The sequence below is a fragment of the Sapajus apella genome, unplaced genomic scaffold (assembly GCF_009761245.1).
Source record: "Sapajus apella isolate SASKATOON/1434 unplaced genomic scaffold, GSC_monkey_1.0 scaffold46, whole genome shotgun sequence".
In the NCBI taxonomy this organism is placed as follows: Eukaryota; Metazoa; Chordata; class Mammalia; order Primates; family Cebidae; genus Sapajus; species Sapajus apella.
This window is the reverse complement of record NW_022436986.1, coordinates 4,010,689-4,028,118: the sequence shown is the minus strand read 5'-3', so window position 1 is coordinate 4,028,118 and position 17,430 is coordinate 4,010,689. Positions and strand designations below refer to the sequence as shown.

The 17,430-nt window shown below is 45.9% G+C and overlaps 1 protein-coding gene across 2 annotated transcripts in view; it reads right to left on the bottom strand.

Moving 5' to 3' along the window:
- TMOD1 (tropomodulin 1) overlaps positions 1-17,430 on the bottom strand; it is a 91,381-nt gene that overhangs the window by 34,146 nt on the left and 39,805 nt on the right. For both annotated transcript variants that reach the window (XM_032240146.1, XM_032240145.1), the window contains exons 3-4: positions 11,929-12,085; positions 4,954-5,073 (exon numbers count right to left, since the gene is read on the bottom strand). In XM_032240146.1, the coding sequence (XP_032096037.1) occupies positions 4,954-5,073; positions 11,929-12,085 (277 nt within the window). The remainder of the gene's footprint in view (positions 1-4,953; positions 5,074-11,928; positions 12,086-17,430) is intronic.

Genomic DNA, 17,430 nt, shown 5'->3' with positions numbered 1-17,430 from the left:
CTCAAGAGGGAAATGGTTCGCCAAAACCATATAGCAAGGACCCTCGTGGCTTTTAAGCTAGTATTCTCATTCACTAGATTACCAGCAGTTCTAAACTTCTAAAACTTCCTCTTGACTTCGGTGTTCTAAGGACAGATAACATGTATTCTAGGATGTTACATATGTTAATAGCAGGGCTAAGAATAAGTAAAACCATTTTGTGGCTCAGAGAAAATTAGAATTCCAAAAAGGAAGGATGAAACGAAGGAATGAGGGAAAGAAGAAAGGAAAGAAGGAAGGGAAGGGCCTAGCTAAATTTGCATTGATGGGCAGAATGCCTTTGGGCTAGTATTACCTTCCACCAGGCCGCCAGACCGAGGCACAAAACCGAGACTTTCTCTCTCACTTGGTTTTGTGCCACACCACGTCGCCAGGAGTGAGTGACGGCAGAAAACAGCACATCAACATTGCCTGTTGCTTCATTCTTTGTAGATACTGGCAAGGCTGAATTTAGCACTGGGGAACTGGATTTTTTTTTTTTAAGTCTAGATCTTCCTCAAAACTCAAAAAGGACTATTTTTGAACTCTGAAAAAGAACATTGAGTTCTGTTTCCTCTCCCTGCCTTGGCAGAGTTCGCTCATTTGGTAATTCCACTCAGGACACAGGGAGATAACAGCACACATCCCCAGCCCCTGCAGCTGCCAGCTGCTCAGGCTGGCTCTAGGCAGATGGCTGGAAGATGTTCTCCTACATCTCAGGGACAGGTGGGAGAACTGGCTCCGGTCCAGGACTTGGATGCAGTTGAACTGCTCCTGGATAAGATACACCCTGCCACTGGTAGGGTAGCCGGACAGGTGCCTAAGCACATGGAAGTAACCAGAAGCCAGGGGGTGGTCTGGCTAAGCCTGCCTCTGATAGCCGCAAGACTCCCAGGTTGCCAGCTGCCCTTGGGGGTGAGTGGCCAGAGGCTGTCCCATCTAAATGATGAGTCTCCCTACCCCACTTCCTTCCTGGGTCCTGCCCCACCTGAAAGGTCCCTAAAGGCCATCCAGCATCACCTCGCTGAGTGGGCAGGGGAGGCACTGGGAATTGCAAGAGCTTCCTGACTCCCAGCAGCTTCTGACCTACAACCCAAGGCTACGCGCCAAGAACTTAGTCCCGCCAGGAACTTGTGCACTCTACTTGTCACCCAGCAGGGAAACTTTTAATGTTGAAATCTACATGTTTAAGGGATAAAAGACTTTATGGTTTCAAAAAAAAATACATGTTTCTGGTCTGTCCTCCTCATCAGCTCTTGGGCCTCCCAAAGTCAAGAACTGGCTCTGGTTCATCCTAGTGTCCAGGAGGTTGATAATATGCACTGGCTCAATCAGCAGACAGGTGAATGCATGAGTGATGCACCTCACCTGTGTCACACCTGAGTTAGGAGGGCACACCTGAGGGTGCCCCCCAGGCTCCTAACATCAGCAGATAGCAAGCCTGCCATGCCACCCCTGCAGAGCACACAGCTCAGAGGGGCCTGCCCTTCCCACCCAGAACAGCTTCTCCTGCCGCTCCTGAGTCCTGGACCTTCTCCACGCCCGTCCTCAGTGCTGCTCTTCTGCTCCTAGGCTCTTCTCCATAGCTCCTCCTGGTCTCCCCAGCCCCACCCCCTGGACCAGTGCCCCCCTCACACGCTGTCCTGATTCTGTTTGAGACTCAATCTCATTTGTCACTTCACACATGCCTGGTGTTTGTTTAACGTGGGCTCTAAGAGGGTGAAAATTGGGCTGCTTTCTTACCATTCTTTTGCCAGGGGCTAGCCAGAGACTAAATGGATGGCACTGACTGTGTGTGAGTGGGCAAGCAAGGGCTGAGCTGATGGCAGTGTTCCACCTGGAGAGAGGCCATACCGACTACAGGGGACCTGGACGCCCTATGTCCTTCTCTCCCTACTCTTCTTCCTGCAGTGAGTCACCCACACTCGTGGCCCTAGCCACCCGCTCCATGAAAAAGGGCCCCACCCACCCATCACTCTCATGGGCCTGCTCCGCCCAGCACCCCCAACACCATGTTCGAAGTCCAGCCTGCATCTCATGCAGAGTCTTTGAAGTCAGCTCTCGGCGAGCACTCCTCATCAGCCACCCAGCCTGTTTTCTGCTGCCTCCGACCAGAAAGCCTGGCACCATCTCAGCTGCTCAGCCTGTGAGCTGGCACCAGGAACCGCTGGCTCTTGGTGAAGCTGCATCTCAGATGCAGTCCCACAGCTCTGCCCAGGTCTCGGCCTCCTCCAGGACCTGCCTCCTCCCTTCCCCTATCCTGCAGAACACTGCTTCCTCTCCACTCAAACCCCTGCTGCCATCTAGCTCTCCCACATCCCCTAGTCGCAGGTTTCATCTCTAGTGTGGCATCCAGAGCCTTTCCTGATGTGACCCCCTGTCCTCAGCCAGCTTCTCCAGCCTTGCCTGTCACCCTCTGCGCTCTGTGTCCTCCCCTACCCTGAGGGCTTCAGTCAGGTTACACGGGTGGTGACACTGCCCGTCGGCCCTAGAATGAGGCTGCCTGGGTTTAAACCCTTTGGGCAAGGCATTTTACCACACCTTGCCTACTTTCTCCATCTGTAAAATGGGGACAGTAATAGAAGTGACTTCATAGGATTGTTTTGGTCAGTAAATGCAACAAGGTCTTGAGAGCAACTCACATAGCACCTGAGACATGGTAGGTGGTCAACAACGTTCAGTCCCTCCTTCCCCAGGGATGCTGCCCCCTTTCAAATGTCCAACATCAAATGACAGGCATCCATGCTTAGCCAGTTTCCACTGGTGTAGACTTACAGCTCCCTTCTCCTTCCCAGACATCGGCAGGGTATTGTGTCGTTAACAGATAATGATAAATAGCCACGCCAAAAAAAAATTAAGAGAAATAGTTTCAAGAAAGCAACACAGAAACCTGGCACACGGTTGCAGCTCTGTTTTGGCACAGGAACTACAGGAGCCGGAGGTTGTGACAGTAGTCATTTGATAATCCCTTGGAGCTGCCTAATGAGGGGAGTGATGTCATGGAGGGTGATTGGAGGAGAAAATCCACGGTAAAAACAGCCCCAGCGTCAGTCAATGTGGAGATGGCACACCAAGCCATCAGCCGCGTCCCTGCCTCGCTGACTAACCCGAAGTCAAGGGACCCCCATCAGGAGATGGTTTAGTTGAAGTGTGACATACAATATATGGGCGCAATGGAGGATCTACTTGACTTGTGTGGTTTCTGACAGGATAAATTTCTACGCTAGCAAACTAGGTTCCGGAGTTAAGCGCTCCCTTCCCACCTGGGTGAAGCACTCACTGCTTCTGTACTTCACAGTGAACAGGAAAACTATTCTCTCCCAGTCCTGATAGCCTTCAAGCCACTGCCCTTTGTCCCTCTTCAAATTTCCTGTCTCCCGAGGAAAGGGCTGTCTGGACTTGGGGTCTACACATTGGCTCTCTGCATTCACTCCTCAGGTCCCCCAAACCTGGCTTCGCCTGTCACCATCCAGAGTGCCCTTTGGGTAGAGGTGAGTTTGCTCACTGCCCCTGCACATCCCCAGCAGCTCCCCCACCCCTGCACAAAAATCATCAAAGTCATGCACAATACCACCCACAAGACACAGAGGGCAGCTGTGGCCGGCCAGGTCCCCAGTGCTCTTGCCCTCCCATCCCCGCCGTGGCCTCTGGTCTCACATGCCTCTGAGCCTCCTGGCCAACCCTGAACCCTCACTCTGTCTCCGTGGCTTCTGCACCTGATTCTTTCCATCTTGATTTGGACTTTGGTTCCCAGCCTATTTGTGACTAACTGATCCCCATTCTAGATTTGCCCCATTTCCACGATTTGACACTCCCACTTCCCGCTGCCAAAGGCTTCTACAAGGGTCATATGTTCTGCCTGGAGCTTGCCAACACTAATGATGCCCAAATCTCTATCCTGAATGGGAACCCCCTGTAGCACTCCAGACCTTCCTATACAACTGACCCCACTTGGGTGGCCCACAGGCGCCTCAAATGCCACAGGTTATAAACTGAACTCCGTATCTTCCCTCTTCCTGCTCCTTCGTTGCCATCTGTCACTAATGGCACCAACACCACTTAGTGTCTGAGGTTACCCTGCTTGACTCTTCTACCTCGCTCTCATAGCCAATCAGTCACAGGCTCCCCTTCTACCGTCTCCCCTGCCCACCTGCCTCGAGCCTCTCCTCACCCCACCCACCCTGGGCTATGATTAGCAGTCTCCAAGCCCGCAGAATAAAAACCCACCCACTCCCTGGGTCAGGGAGCACAGTAGGTGGGGAGTGTACAGGGTGCTGGATGTGGCCAGAGCCTGACCCTCCTGGGGATAGAACACACAGCAATGGGACAGGGACTAGACAGGAGTAGCACTGAAGCAGGGGGCGGGGAAGGACTCTGAATATCAGGCCACCTTCTGAAGTTTTGGGGTAGTTTGTGAAGATTGTATGGAAACACACATGAAGATGGAGGGTGTGGGGCAAATATGCAATATACAAGGGTGACCCCTCAAAGCCCGGCTCACTGAGCTGACTGCAGGCAAAGTGCAAAGTTGTAAAAATCGAGCCCTTAGTAAGCTTCCCAAGCCAAAGACACCAGAGGCCCTCTATCTGTTTTCCCTCTATCCTCTCTTCCCAAGTGGCATGGGCAGGATTCAGCGCAAACGGCTGGGAAAGGGCACCTGTGGGCTCTCCCTGAGATACAGCCACGTCCCTCTGGGATGGGGTCCCATAGCAACAACAGATGGCTCCGTGGTGTGATGGGTTCGGGTGGTTTTATCTCTGTTTTCCCTGTTTTGGTTTTTGAGAATGCATTTTTATTTTAACACACTCTCGGTTTCCTCTAGTTCTTGTTAGAAATAGAGGAGGTGTTCATGCTGAAATGAGCCCTACAAGGTTCCCTGCAGATGTGGGTCAACTCCGTCTGGAAGATGTGGAAAGCTCCTGGAACGCCTCTTACCTGCAATGTCGCAGAGTTCTGCATCCGAAGCATTTGCCAAGGCTTCCTCCAGCTCCGGTTCCAGCGTCACACTTTCCAGCACGGGATCCATTGGCTTCTGCTTAGGAACCCAGACCTTTCCTGCAAACACACAGGGGACCTGTTAATGGAGTGGTTGCAATAGGGCGGCCTCTGGAGATGGCCCTGCATGGACCACTGTACAGCCCTGTGGGTCCCTCCGTGCTGAGAGTCCTTTCAGGTTTCTCCCTCTAGGGACCAACTCCCAAAAACAGGAACCAGGGATCTCCAACACAGCACCCTTCACACTTGAAAAGAAAGATTTTATAACTCGGTCCAAGCCAACTACCCTCTATCAAAAACATTGGTCATAACCAAACAATCTGTAAGGAAAAAAATACAAAAGAAAAATATAATAGAATGTCAGGATCTGGGACACCCTAACCAAAGGTTCTGAGACCTTGAGAAATGAGAGAAAAATGTATAAACATTTCTAAACAAACAAATAAAATACGAAAAGGGAGCAAAAAATGCATCCTTGCCTCATTACCATATTTTTTAAGTGTCGGATTCATAATGGAATAAGGGGAGTAGAGGTACCTATGAGGATGGTCACTGTCATGTCCACTCATAGGAACTGGTGAAGAAATTACAGTGCATCCATACAATGGACTTCCAGCAGTTAACAGAAGGACGATGGAGATTGCTACTTACTAAGGAGCATGCCTAGGACAAATGTTGTGTGATAGTGCAAGTTTACAAAGTAGCACGAACAACTTAATTCCATTGATGAGAAATTGCATATGTATATTTATTTATGCAACAATATTTATTGAGTGTTTCTTATGTGCCAGGCACCTTTCTAGGGGTAAGGGAGAGTAGCGAGTAAAATCCTCAAGAGCTTCCAATGTAGTAAAAGGAGACAGATAATAAACATATAAAGATATGGAAATGGTACCAAGCATTATGGAAGGAGACAAAGCAGGACAAGGGCCTAGAAGATGCCTGGCTGGGGAGTGGGTGGGGGGCACTGCTGTTTTGGAAAGGGTAGTCAGAGAATGCCTCACAGAGATAACAGACTGTAATCTGGGACCTGACAGAAGTGAGGAAATGAGCCCCTAAGATCAGAAACAAGACAAGGGTGCCCAGTTTTACTGCTGCTATTCAACATTGTACTGGAAGTTTCCATCAGAATAAATAGGAAAAAGAAGTCAATGGAATCTAAACTAGAAAGGAAAAAGGAAAATTATTTGTTTGTAGACGATATAATCTTATGTGTAGAAAACCCTGAATTTCTACACAAAAAACTATTAGAACTAATAAAGTCAGCAATATTGCAGGGTACAAAATCAACATACAAAACTAAGTGGTATTTCTGTACATCAGCAATGAAAAATTTGAAAAGGAAATTTAAAAAGCAATTTCATATAATGCATCCAAAAGAATAAAACTTGGGAATAAATTCAACCAAAGAGATAAAAGACGTGTACAATGAAAACAGTGAAACATTACTGAGGGAAATTGAAGACCTAAATCAATGGAAAAATATTTTAAGTTAATGGATTGGAACACTTAATATTATTAAGATGGCAGCGCTACCGAAAGCAATCTACAGATTCAGTGCAATTCTTACCAAAGTTCCAGGAGTCCTTTTTCTAGACATAAAAAAGGCGATCCTTAAATTCATCTGAAATTTGGACCACAAATGCCAAAACAATCTTGAAAAAGAGAAAAATTAGATCACTCATACTTTCTGATTTCAAAACTTACTAAAAAACTAAACTGCGTAGTGCTGACGTAAGGATAGACAGACAGACAATGAAATAGAATTGACGGTCCAGAAAGAAACGAAAACATTTATAGCAAATTGATTTTTAAAAAGGGTGCAAAGTTCATTCAATGGGGAAAGAATAATCTCTTCGACAAATGGTGTTGGGACAAGTGAATATCCACATGCAAGAGAATGAAGTTGGACCCCTATTTCACATCATATGTAAAGTTGAACTCAAAATGGAATGACTTAAATATAAGAGTTAAAACTATAATATTCAGGCTGGACAAAGTGGCTCATGACTGTAATCCCAGCACTTTGGGAGGCTGAGGTGGGCAGATTACTTGAGGTCAGGAGTTCGAGACCAGCCTGGCCAACATGGCAAAACCCTGTCTCTACTAAAAATACAAAAATTAGCTGGGTGTGGTGGCGCCTGTAATGCCAGCTACTCAGGAGGCTGAGATAGGAGAACTGCTCGAACCTGGAAGACAGAGGTTGCAGTGAGCAGAGATTGTGCCACTGCACTCCAGCTTGGGAGACAGAGTGAGACTCCATCTCAAAAAAAAAAAAATATATATATATACACACACACACACACACACATATAATTATTAGAAGAAAACATAAGGATATGTTTCTATGACCTTAGAATTAGCAATGGAGTCCTAGAAATGACGAAAACATTAGCAACAAAAGAAAAAATAGATCAATTGGACTTCATCAGAATTTAAAAGTTTTGTGCATCTAAGGCTACTATCAAGAAACTGAAATGACAATATCCAGAGGGGAAAATATTCACAAATCACATATATGATAAGGTCTAGTATCTAGAATACAGAAAGAACTTTTACAACTCAACCACTAAAGGAAAAACAACCCAATTTTAAAATGGGTAAAAGATTTGAATTAACATTTCTCCAAAGAGGATATACATATGGCCAATAGGCACACAAAAAGATGCTCAGCACCATGGCTTGTTAGGGAATGCAAATCAAAACTACAATGAGATGCCACTTCACACCCATGAGGATGGCTACAATTTTAAAAAATGGAAAATTTGTGTTGGAAAGGATGTGGAAAAGTGCAGGCCTTGTACATTGCTGATAGGAATGTAAAATGGTGTGGTTGCTATGGAAAAGATGTTTGGCAGTTACTCAAAAAATTAAACATAGGCTGTACTATATGATTCATCCATTCCATCCCTAGGTATATACTCCCAAAGAATTAAATACAGGTAGGTATTCAAACAAATACTGGTACAGGAATGTTCAGAGCAGCACTATTCACAATAGCCAAGAGGTAGAACTAACTGACATGTCTATCAGTGGATGAACGGATAAACAATCGTGAAATATCATTCAGGTATAAAAAGGAATGAAGTAGCGATTTGTGCTGTAACATGGATGAGTCTAGAAAACATTGTGCTCAGTAAAAGAAACCAGACACACAAAATCACATATTGTATGATTTCATTTCCAGGAAATATACACAATAAGTAAATCCACAGAAACAGACTGGTGGTCACCAGGGGCTGGGGCAGAGGGAGCCGTAGAGTACTTAACTGTGTAATGGGGACAGGGCTTTGTTTGGAGCAACAGAAGTGTTTTGCACCTTCATAGAGGTGGTGGCGGCACAGTGTTGTGGGTTGTTCATTTTTAAATGGTTAATTTTATGTTACGTAAGTTTTACCTCAATTTAAAAAACCTACACAGCTCACTGTAGCTGTTGATGGAGGATAAGCTGATGGGGGTGCGGGTGGAGGTGCGGGGATGCTTAGGAGGTCGGTGTGGGTGCAATACCAGAGTTGTAATGATGAAGGCTGAGAGTGAGTGGGAAGCGCAGAGAGAAATATCCAGAAAGATCTTCACTAAAATGGGATCAGTGCTTATTTTCAGTGAAGGAAATGATTCTGAATTACTTAGCTTTATTTTGTAAATTGTTTATAGCAAAAATCAATTATCTATCAACAAAACACGCAACAGAATCATTTGGGGAAAAAAATGTATCATAACCTCTGTTAATATCAGATTCCAGGGATCCAGAAAAGAGGAACACATACAAGGAAAACAAAATCCCTAAAAAGGAACTCAAGTATTAAAATGACTAATGCGATGTCTGAGATGAATATTCAATAAATATTTAAGACCTGTGGTTTATTATACCCCATAACAGGTTCCTCCAGTGAGGGTGGCAACCCTGAGCCACTGTAAGAGGGACCTAGACTTCTTCCCTTCGTCTTACTAGAGGCATGTGAATGTGATGGCTGGAGCTTCAGCAGCCAGATAGACCATGAGGACAAAGACAGGTTGTAGGGATCGCAGAATGAAAAGCTGGAAAGGGTTGCGGTCCATGATGCTAAGCAATATGCCTTACTAGCCCCAGAAAGCCTAAGAAAATTAAACTCCTTGATTAAGTCTCTGTTACTTTTTATATTTTCCCCCCAGCACTTGCAGCCAAATCTAATTCTAATGAAAACATCCTGCATGGAGTTGTATTTTGGTCTCCCCCACTTGAATGAAAAGGCCTTGCTTTCCAAACTTCTCAGGACTTTGTGCCAGTTTATGGCTCTTCCCACATACTATGAGGTCTTGCAGTATGGGGTGCGGTTTTCCGGCAGCCCAAGCTGACTGTAGGCCTGGTGTGGGGGAAGTGCTGGGTAGAGGCTGGACTGAAATGTCCCTGCGCCTGCCAGTCAGAGCTGGAGGGTCTCCTGCTCCACTGGCTCTGAGACCTCCACTTATTCAAGCCATAAGAATTCCACAAACTAGCATTTAAATACTCTAAGATGATAATGACAATGATGAGAATGATGAACCCTTTAGGCTTGTCGCTGTATGGAAGTACAATGAACGCTAACTATTCTCCTTGGTCAGCCTGGTTTTTCATGAAGGGAGTCCAGCTCTGGGAGGCTAGAGAGCTTTTCCCAGCTCTGCCCAGTCCAGTGTTCCATGGAGGAGTGGCAGGATTGTGTGCCACTCAGACTCCCTTTTCATCCCCGACACCATCCTCCAGGTCCTCCCTTGTGAGGGGTGTGGGTACATGAGGAAGTGGACGCCAGCACTGGCTCACCTTGCTTGGTGTCCACCCAGGCCTGCTGCCCATCCCCACTCCCTGCCCTTGTCCTCACCCTCTCTCCTGCCACCCCATCCAGGATCCCTCTGACCACGCAATACTTTCACAATTCAGAAGCTCTATAATCTAGATGTCCCTTACGCCTCCCTGGCCTTCCAGTTTTCAGTGAAATCTGGATTGAGCTCCAGTTCCAGGGTTTGGAATGGCTCGAAGTCCTCTGCGCAACGTCTAACCCTGCGTGCGTCCTCGTTTTATGAAGCAGCTACTCAGTACTGGGCATTGTGCAAATACAACAGCGATACAGGGGTGCCAGCCGCAGACATGGACCCGGGGCTCACAATGCTTGCATTCTTGGGGGGTGGAGAGAATGGAAGAGACTGAAAAGAACCAATTAATTACACAACTAATTAATTAGAATTAGTGCTTTCATTTAACGAATATTTATTAGGTGCCTTCTATGTGCTAGGGATTTATTAGCTGCTGGGAACAAAATGATGAACAAGACAGATACGGCCTTTGCATTTGTGGAGCTGGCATTCTAAGGAAGTAGTGCACAAGATCCATTAAACATTTATTTAATTTTAACTCATCCATTCACCCAACAATTCTCTACTCAATCCTACTATACAGCAGGCCTCATGCTGGCTGCATGCTGGCGGTACCACTTGAGCAAAAACAGCCCAAGTGGATGCCCTCAGGGAGTTGACAGGCTAGTGAGAGAGATGAAAGATAAAGCGATGCTGATAAGATGTGAGTTCGTCTGAAGGACACACACAGGCCCCTGAGTTGGAGAATAATCAATCAGGGGAGTTGGAGAGGGGTTGCCTGTCCTGAACAGAGTAGACAGGGATGGATTCCCTTAGTTGAGACCTAAAGGATAATAACAACTAAGACTTAGGCAGCATTCACTTCGGGCCAGATGCTGTTCTAAGCGATGGACAGAAATCTGAACTCACTTAGTCCTCATTACAACCTCATGAGGCTGGTATTTTCATCGTCCCTGTTTTACAGAGGAGGAAATGGAGGCACAGTGGGTTAAAACATTTACAACTATTCACACAGCTAGTAAGTGTAGTGCCAGGATTGCAACTGAAATAGATCTAGCTCCAGGCTATTTCTAACCATTATATCTTAACAGGCAGGAGGAGTTAGCCATGAAGAAGACAGCATGGAGCTGGGGACCAGGACCATATATAGGGAGTATGTGCAAAGGTCCTGAGGTGGAAAGTTTGAGGAGCAGAAGGAGGCCTGTGGGACAATGGGATCAGGGGGATAAAAGAGGCGGGTAGAGGGTTTGGAGAGCAATGGGAAGTCCTAGAAGAATGGATGACCAGAGAGGCCCTGTCTGTTCCCTGGGACCTTCAAGATGTTTTGCCTCAGGCTGGAGCAGAGAGTATAGAAGGATAGACAAAGGAAGGGAAGCTGCAGCTGCCAGAGAGAGGAACTTTGGAGAAAGAGCAGAGAGAATCCAGGTGGAGATGGTTAGTTCATCTCTAATCCCTGGTTTGCACAGGATGGTCCCTGCTTAGGCCTCATGTCCTGATGTCTTTTTTTTGAGACTGAGTCTCACTCTGTCACCCAGGCTGGAATGCAGCAGCGTGATCTCCGCTCACTACAACTCCTGCCTCCTGGATTCAAGTGATTCTTCTGTCTCAGCTTCCTGAGGATCTGGGACTACAGGATTTGTGTCACCACACTTGGCTAATTTTTATATTTTTAGTGGAGATGAGGTTTCACCATGTTGGCCAAGCTGGTCTCAAACTCCCCTGACCTCAGGTGGTACGCCTGCCTTGGTCTCCCAAAGTCCTGATGTCATTATGAACAGTCCCTTCTTTCACTCTCAGAACTGTCTAGGTTTCCATAAAAAATAATCAGAACATCCTGGGAAAGGGGGTTTAGGGAAAAGTTTGCAGATTTGAGTGAATAGGACTCCTTTCTCAGTCTACCCCAAAACTTCATGAAATCTACATCATCCGCAGATGCTTTTGAAGTTGGGTTTGGGTGTTTTGGCCAGGCAGGGATGAGGACAAGGAGGCCCAGTCACATTTGGCCCAGCACTGGGCCTGGCAGGGCCTGGTATACAGTCAATGATGCATGGTGAGTGGCACATTCATGACAGCAACATTGTTCAGTACCTCGTTTTTCCCCTGTGTAGGGGACCAGATCTTCTCGGTCCTTAAACTCCTTTGCTTGCTTTTCCAAGTGATCCAAGAGCTCCTCTCTTTTAAAGGGGCCCGTGGGCGCCTTGGTGGTCTGATCCTTTTGCCTCAGGCCTGCAGGCAGCAGTGCATTCTACAGGGGAGGTTGTGGGGGGGCAGGAGAGAGAGAAAGAGAGAGAGAGAAAGAGAGAGTGGTCAGCTGCTGAAGACTCGCACTTCTCCAGAAACTCATTATCAGACAGCAGGGACCTCAGAGCTCATGGAATCCATGGTGTCCCTTGTTTTACATGTGAGGAATCTGAAACCCCAGGAGGCGCAGGGCTTGCCCAAGGTCAAAGGCAGAGAAAGAGCAGAGAGAGGCTGGGACTCAGGTTTCCCAATACTCCAGCATGTCCCTGCCTCTAACATTTTTGAAAACGAGAAGGTGAGGGGTCAAGGCAGCCGACTCAAGCCTGAGCACAGAGGACCCTGAAAGAGCATCTGTTGAGGGATGAATATGATTGAGTTGTTGTTTGGATGCATAAAGGTATTAACAGGAGTTGAGTATCAAGTGGTTGGAAAGAGAAGCAGCCAAAGGGGGTTGACCTGGGGCCCTGGATGGAGAGTCAGGCAGGAAGAGGCAGACAAAAAAAAAAAAAAAAAAAAAAAAGCTGGAGAAAGGCCCAGGAAAGCATCGAGGTGAGCAGAGCCCTGCAGAGCTAAGAGGTGGGTGGGGCATGCTCTCTGGGCACAGCCCCTGCTGGCTTTACCTCTCACTGCCTTCTCACCTCCTGACGGGTGTGTGCTCACGACACACTGGTGGTTAAATATTTTGAACGTCGCCCCTGGAGATGGGTATCTCAAGAAACATAACATCAACCAACTGTTCCCTTCTCTCCTTCAAACATAAGCAGGCTTCTAGGTGAGGGCTTACTACTAAAGCAGACTCCTAATTAGGGGGGATTGGAGTTACCTTCACCGGCTTCACTTTAACTCAGCCCCCCGTACCTTAGGGAGTCAAAGGTACAAGCTATCATCCTTTAGCTGCAAGGATGCTCAGAGATTATCTAGTGCATACACTCTCCAACAGGGGAAACTGAGGCCTGGAGCAAGGAAAGATTTGCCCAACGAGTTTCAGGACAGGTCTACAACAAAAACCAGGGTTCTTCTTCAGATTTAGGGGAGGAGGAAGATCTTCATTTCTAATCGCTGTGTTCTTCCTGTCTCTTCCTGCATTTGCAAAGCTAGCAGGGAGGCTGGTATGGAAAGAACATCACCCCAAAGATATGCACCCTCAAACTGGCTAAGTTGAAGATGGTCTCCCTCTATTGCACGCAGGCTGGAGTGCAGTGGTGTGCTCTCTGCTCACTGCAGCTTCTGCCTCTCGGGTTAGAGCGATTCTCCTGCCTCAACCTCCAAAGTAGCTGGGATTACAGGCGCCTGCCACCACACCCAGCTAATTTTTTGTATTTTTAGTAGAGTCAGTGTTTTACCATATTGCCCAGGCTGATCTCAAACTTCTGACCTCAGGTGATCTGCCCACCTTGGCCTCCCAAAGTGCTGGGATTACTGTACCCGACCCCACCTCCAATCTTTGTATCATCAAAAATGCATATCTTTAGTCACTCTCACAAACTCCAAATCCTTTTCTGAAAGTCCCCTCTTTAAGGGGACTGTTATCAGGCATTTGAAGATCAACGTATGCCTGGCACATAGAGGGATACAGCCTGGGAGGGAATACTACTGTTTAATGCATCATGTTTTAAAAGATGTACTATCTTTTTTTTTTTTTCTTTTTTGAGGCAGAGTTTCACTCTCGTTACCCAGGCTGGAGTGCAATGGTGCGATCTCAGCTCACCACAACTTCTGCCTCCCAGGTTCAAGTGATTCTCCTGCCTCAGCCTCCTGACTAGCTGGGTTTACAGGCATGCGCCACCACACCTGGCTAATTTTGTATTTTTAGTAGAGACGGGGTTTCTCCATGTTGGTCAGGCTGGTGTTGAACTCCCAACCTCAAGCGATCCACCCAACTCAGCATCCCAAACTGTTGGTATTATAGGCATGAGCCACCACGTGATGCTTATGCTTTTAACACCACAATGCTGTTTCAATAAGAGTCGTGGCTGTAAGGTCAGGAGACTGGGCTGTGACCCTGCCTCTGAGAGGGCTGGAAGTGAGCAGGGCCCACCCAGCACAGAGCACGGATGGACAGATAACAGGCCTGGCAAGTGGTGCTGGTGTGCTTGCAGACAGCTTTAGGCCACAGATCAAAAGAGACGATAGGAGTTGAAGCTTTTTATGAGAGGACAGTAGGTAGAAAACCAAGGCCCAACTGACTTGGGGTTGGAAGTTTCAGGAACATAAGTGATGCTCGCACATCCCAGTTTTCCTTAGGCACTCAGATATTGTCCACCATGATAGGCAGGACAGATGATGCTCCCAGGTGAGCCATGCTTCTGTGGGCATGTCCCAGGTTAGATGGGACTTCCTGTAGCTAGCTGTATCTGCCTACTTCTTCTCTTCCATGGCAGGGAGCTTACTGTGACGCAAGAGAGTGAGAGAATACCTCATTGCCCTGCAAATGTCAATGTGTGACTACCCATAATGGATAATCTGAATTCTTTGTGACATGCCTGCACCTCATAGGTGACCCCACATCAGGCTTCAGCCCTGACTTGGAGTAATAATGATCCAACTGCACAATATTGGACAAGTCCCCTAAATCTCACTGTGCCTCAGTTTCCATGGCTGTAAAATGTGAATAATGAGAGTTGCTCTCTCATAGAGTGGTTGAGAAAATTAAACAAGATAATGCAGAAAGTGTGCTTAGCATAGTGCCTAACGTAGTGAACAGCCAAAAATGGGTACTTATGGTCACTTCCATTGTTATATAATCAGGTAAAATATATGTTAATAGAAGATTGGTTACCCAAATACATATGTTTAACAGGGAATGCATTATCCAAGTATAAGTTCAAAAAACTAAAACACACAAATATAAAATGAATTAAGCACTGAAAGCAAGTGCTCCTGCTTCTTAGGGATCCCCACAGGGAAGGCCTACAGATTTTCATTACCATAAAGGGTTTTGACGTCAGTAAGATGCTGGGGCACATTCTGGCCCCAGAAAGGCTAAGTATTGCAATAGAAGAAATCCAGGGGTCGTAACTGAGGGGAGAAGGGTTTGCAGACTCTCATCTCTTTTCCAGTCTATCTGGTAGCAGCCACAGATTTAGTTAAAGCAGAGTTTCTCAACTTCAGCACCACGGACATTCTGGGCTAGATACTTCCTTGTCGCGGAGGCCGTCTACCCACTGGAGCTTGTTTAGCAGCCTTTCTGCTCTCTATCTCCTAGATGCCAGGAGCACTGTCCTTCAAGTTGTGACAAACAAAAATGTCTCCAAACATTGCCAAACTTCTTCTTCTTCTTCTTCTTCTTTTGATAGAGTCTCACTCTACTGCCCTGGCTGGAGTGCAGCGGTAGGATTTCGGCTCACTGCAACCTCTGCCTCCCGGGTTCAAGCAATTCTTCTGTCTCAGTCTCCTGAGTAGCTGGGACTACAGATGCATGCCACCATGCCCGGCTAATTTTGGTATTTTTAGTAGACATGGGGTTTCACCATATTGGTCAGGCTGGTCTTGAACTTCTAACCTCAGGTGATCCACCCACCTCGGCCTCCCAAAGTGCTGGGATTACAGGCGTGAGCCATGGTGCCCAGCCACCATTTTTCCTTTGAGGGGCAAAACTGCCCCTGATTGAGAACTACTGCATTAAATAAAAGGCCATATAATTATAATATGTTGTATAATAAATATGTTGTAAATAATATGTTGTATTTCAAAAATATTATTTACATAACATAAAAATATGGCTTCATTTATTCAAGTCTTTATTGAAAGCAGTTGATTTACAAAAAACAAAAAAAGTCAAAGGCCTTTTTTAGTAACTCTAAGCTTATCACATTTTTAAAGTAAATATTGAAAATATCAGCCTCATTAGGAGTTAGTTTGTTTTCTTTCTATTAAATGGTATGTTTAACAAAATATCACATGATTTTCAGCTAAAACCCAAAGATAGCTACATATTTTTAAGCTCCTGATTGTTTATCACTTTAATTCGTTTTCAAAAACAGCATGTGATCTCCAATTATATATAAAAACTAACTCAAAAGGAGTCAAAGACCTAGATATAAGAACTAAACTATAAAACATTCGGAAGAAAACATAGGCATAAATCTTTCTGACGCTGGATCAGGCAATGGTTTCTCAGATAAGATATCAAAACAATAAGCAACAAAATAAAAAAGTTGATAACTTGGACTTCATCAAAATTAAAAACATTTGTGCTACAAAGGACACTAGTGAGAAGACAATCCACAGATTGGGAGGAAATATTTGTAAATCATGTATCTCATAAGAGTCTCATATCTAGAGTACATAAAAATCTCTTATAACTCAATAATATATGACAAATAACAAAAATGGGGCCAGGCATGGTGACTCACACCTGTAATCCCAGCACTTTGGGCGGCTGAGGCAGACGGATCACTTGAGGTCACGAGTTTGAGACCAGCGTGGCCAACATGGAGAAACCCCATCTCTACTAAAAATACAAAAATTAGCCAGGCATGGTGGCACATGTCTGTAATCCCAGCTACTCAGGAGGCTGAGGCACGAAAATAGTTTGAACCTACGAGGCAGAGATTGCAGTGAGTCAAGATTGCGCCACTGCACTCCAGCCTGAGCAACAGAGCAAGACTCTGTCTCAAAAAACATATAAAAATAAAAATAAAAATGGGCAAGTGGCTGGGCACAGTGGCTCATGCCTGTAATCCCAGCAGTTCTGGAGGCCAAAGGGGGCAGATCACCTGAGGTCAGGAGTTCGAGACAAGTCTAGCCACATGGTGAAACCCCATCTCTACTAAAAATACAAAAATTAGCCAGGCATGGTGGCACACATCTGTACTCCCAGCTACATGTGAGGCTGAGGTGGGAGGATCATTTGAACTTGGGAGGTGGAGATTGCAGTGAGCTGAGATTGTGCCAATGCACTCCAGCCTGGGTGACAGAGCTCCATCTCGCAAAAATAAAAATAAATAAATTTTTAAAAACAGCCAAGTGATCTGGATAGACATTTCTCCAAAGATGATATACAAATGGCCAATAAGCTCATGAAAAAAATGCTCAATATTATTATGCATTAGAGAAATGCAAATCAAACCCGGAATGACACACCATTTAACAGTCAGCAGGATGGCAATAATAAAAAAAACACAGATAATAACAAGTATTGAAGAGACTGCAGAGAAACTAGAATTCTCATACACTGCTGGTAGGAATGTAAAATGATACAGTCCTTTTGAAAAATAATTGTGCAATTTCTCAAAAAGTTAGTTACTATATCATGCAACAGTTCCGCTCCTTGGTGGAAAAGAACTGAAGATGTATGTCCACCCAAACACTTGTACATGAATGTTCATAAGAGCATTATTCATAATA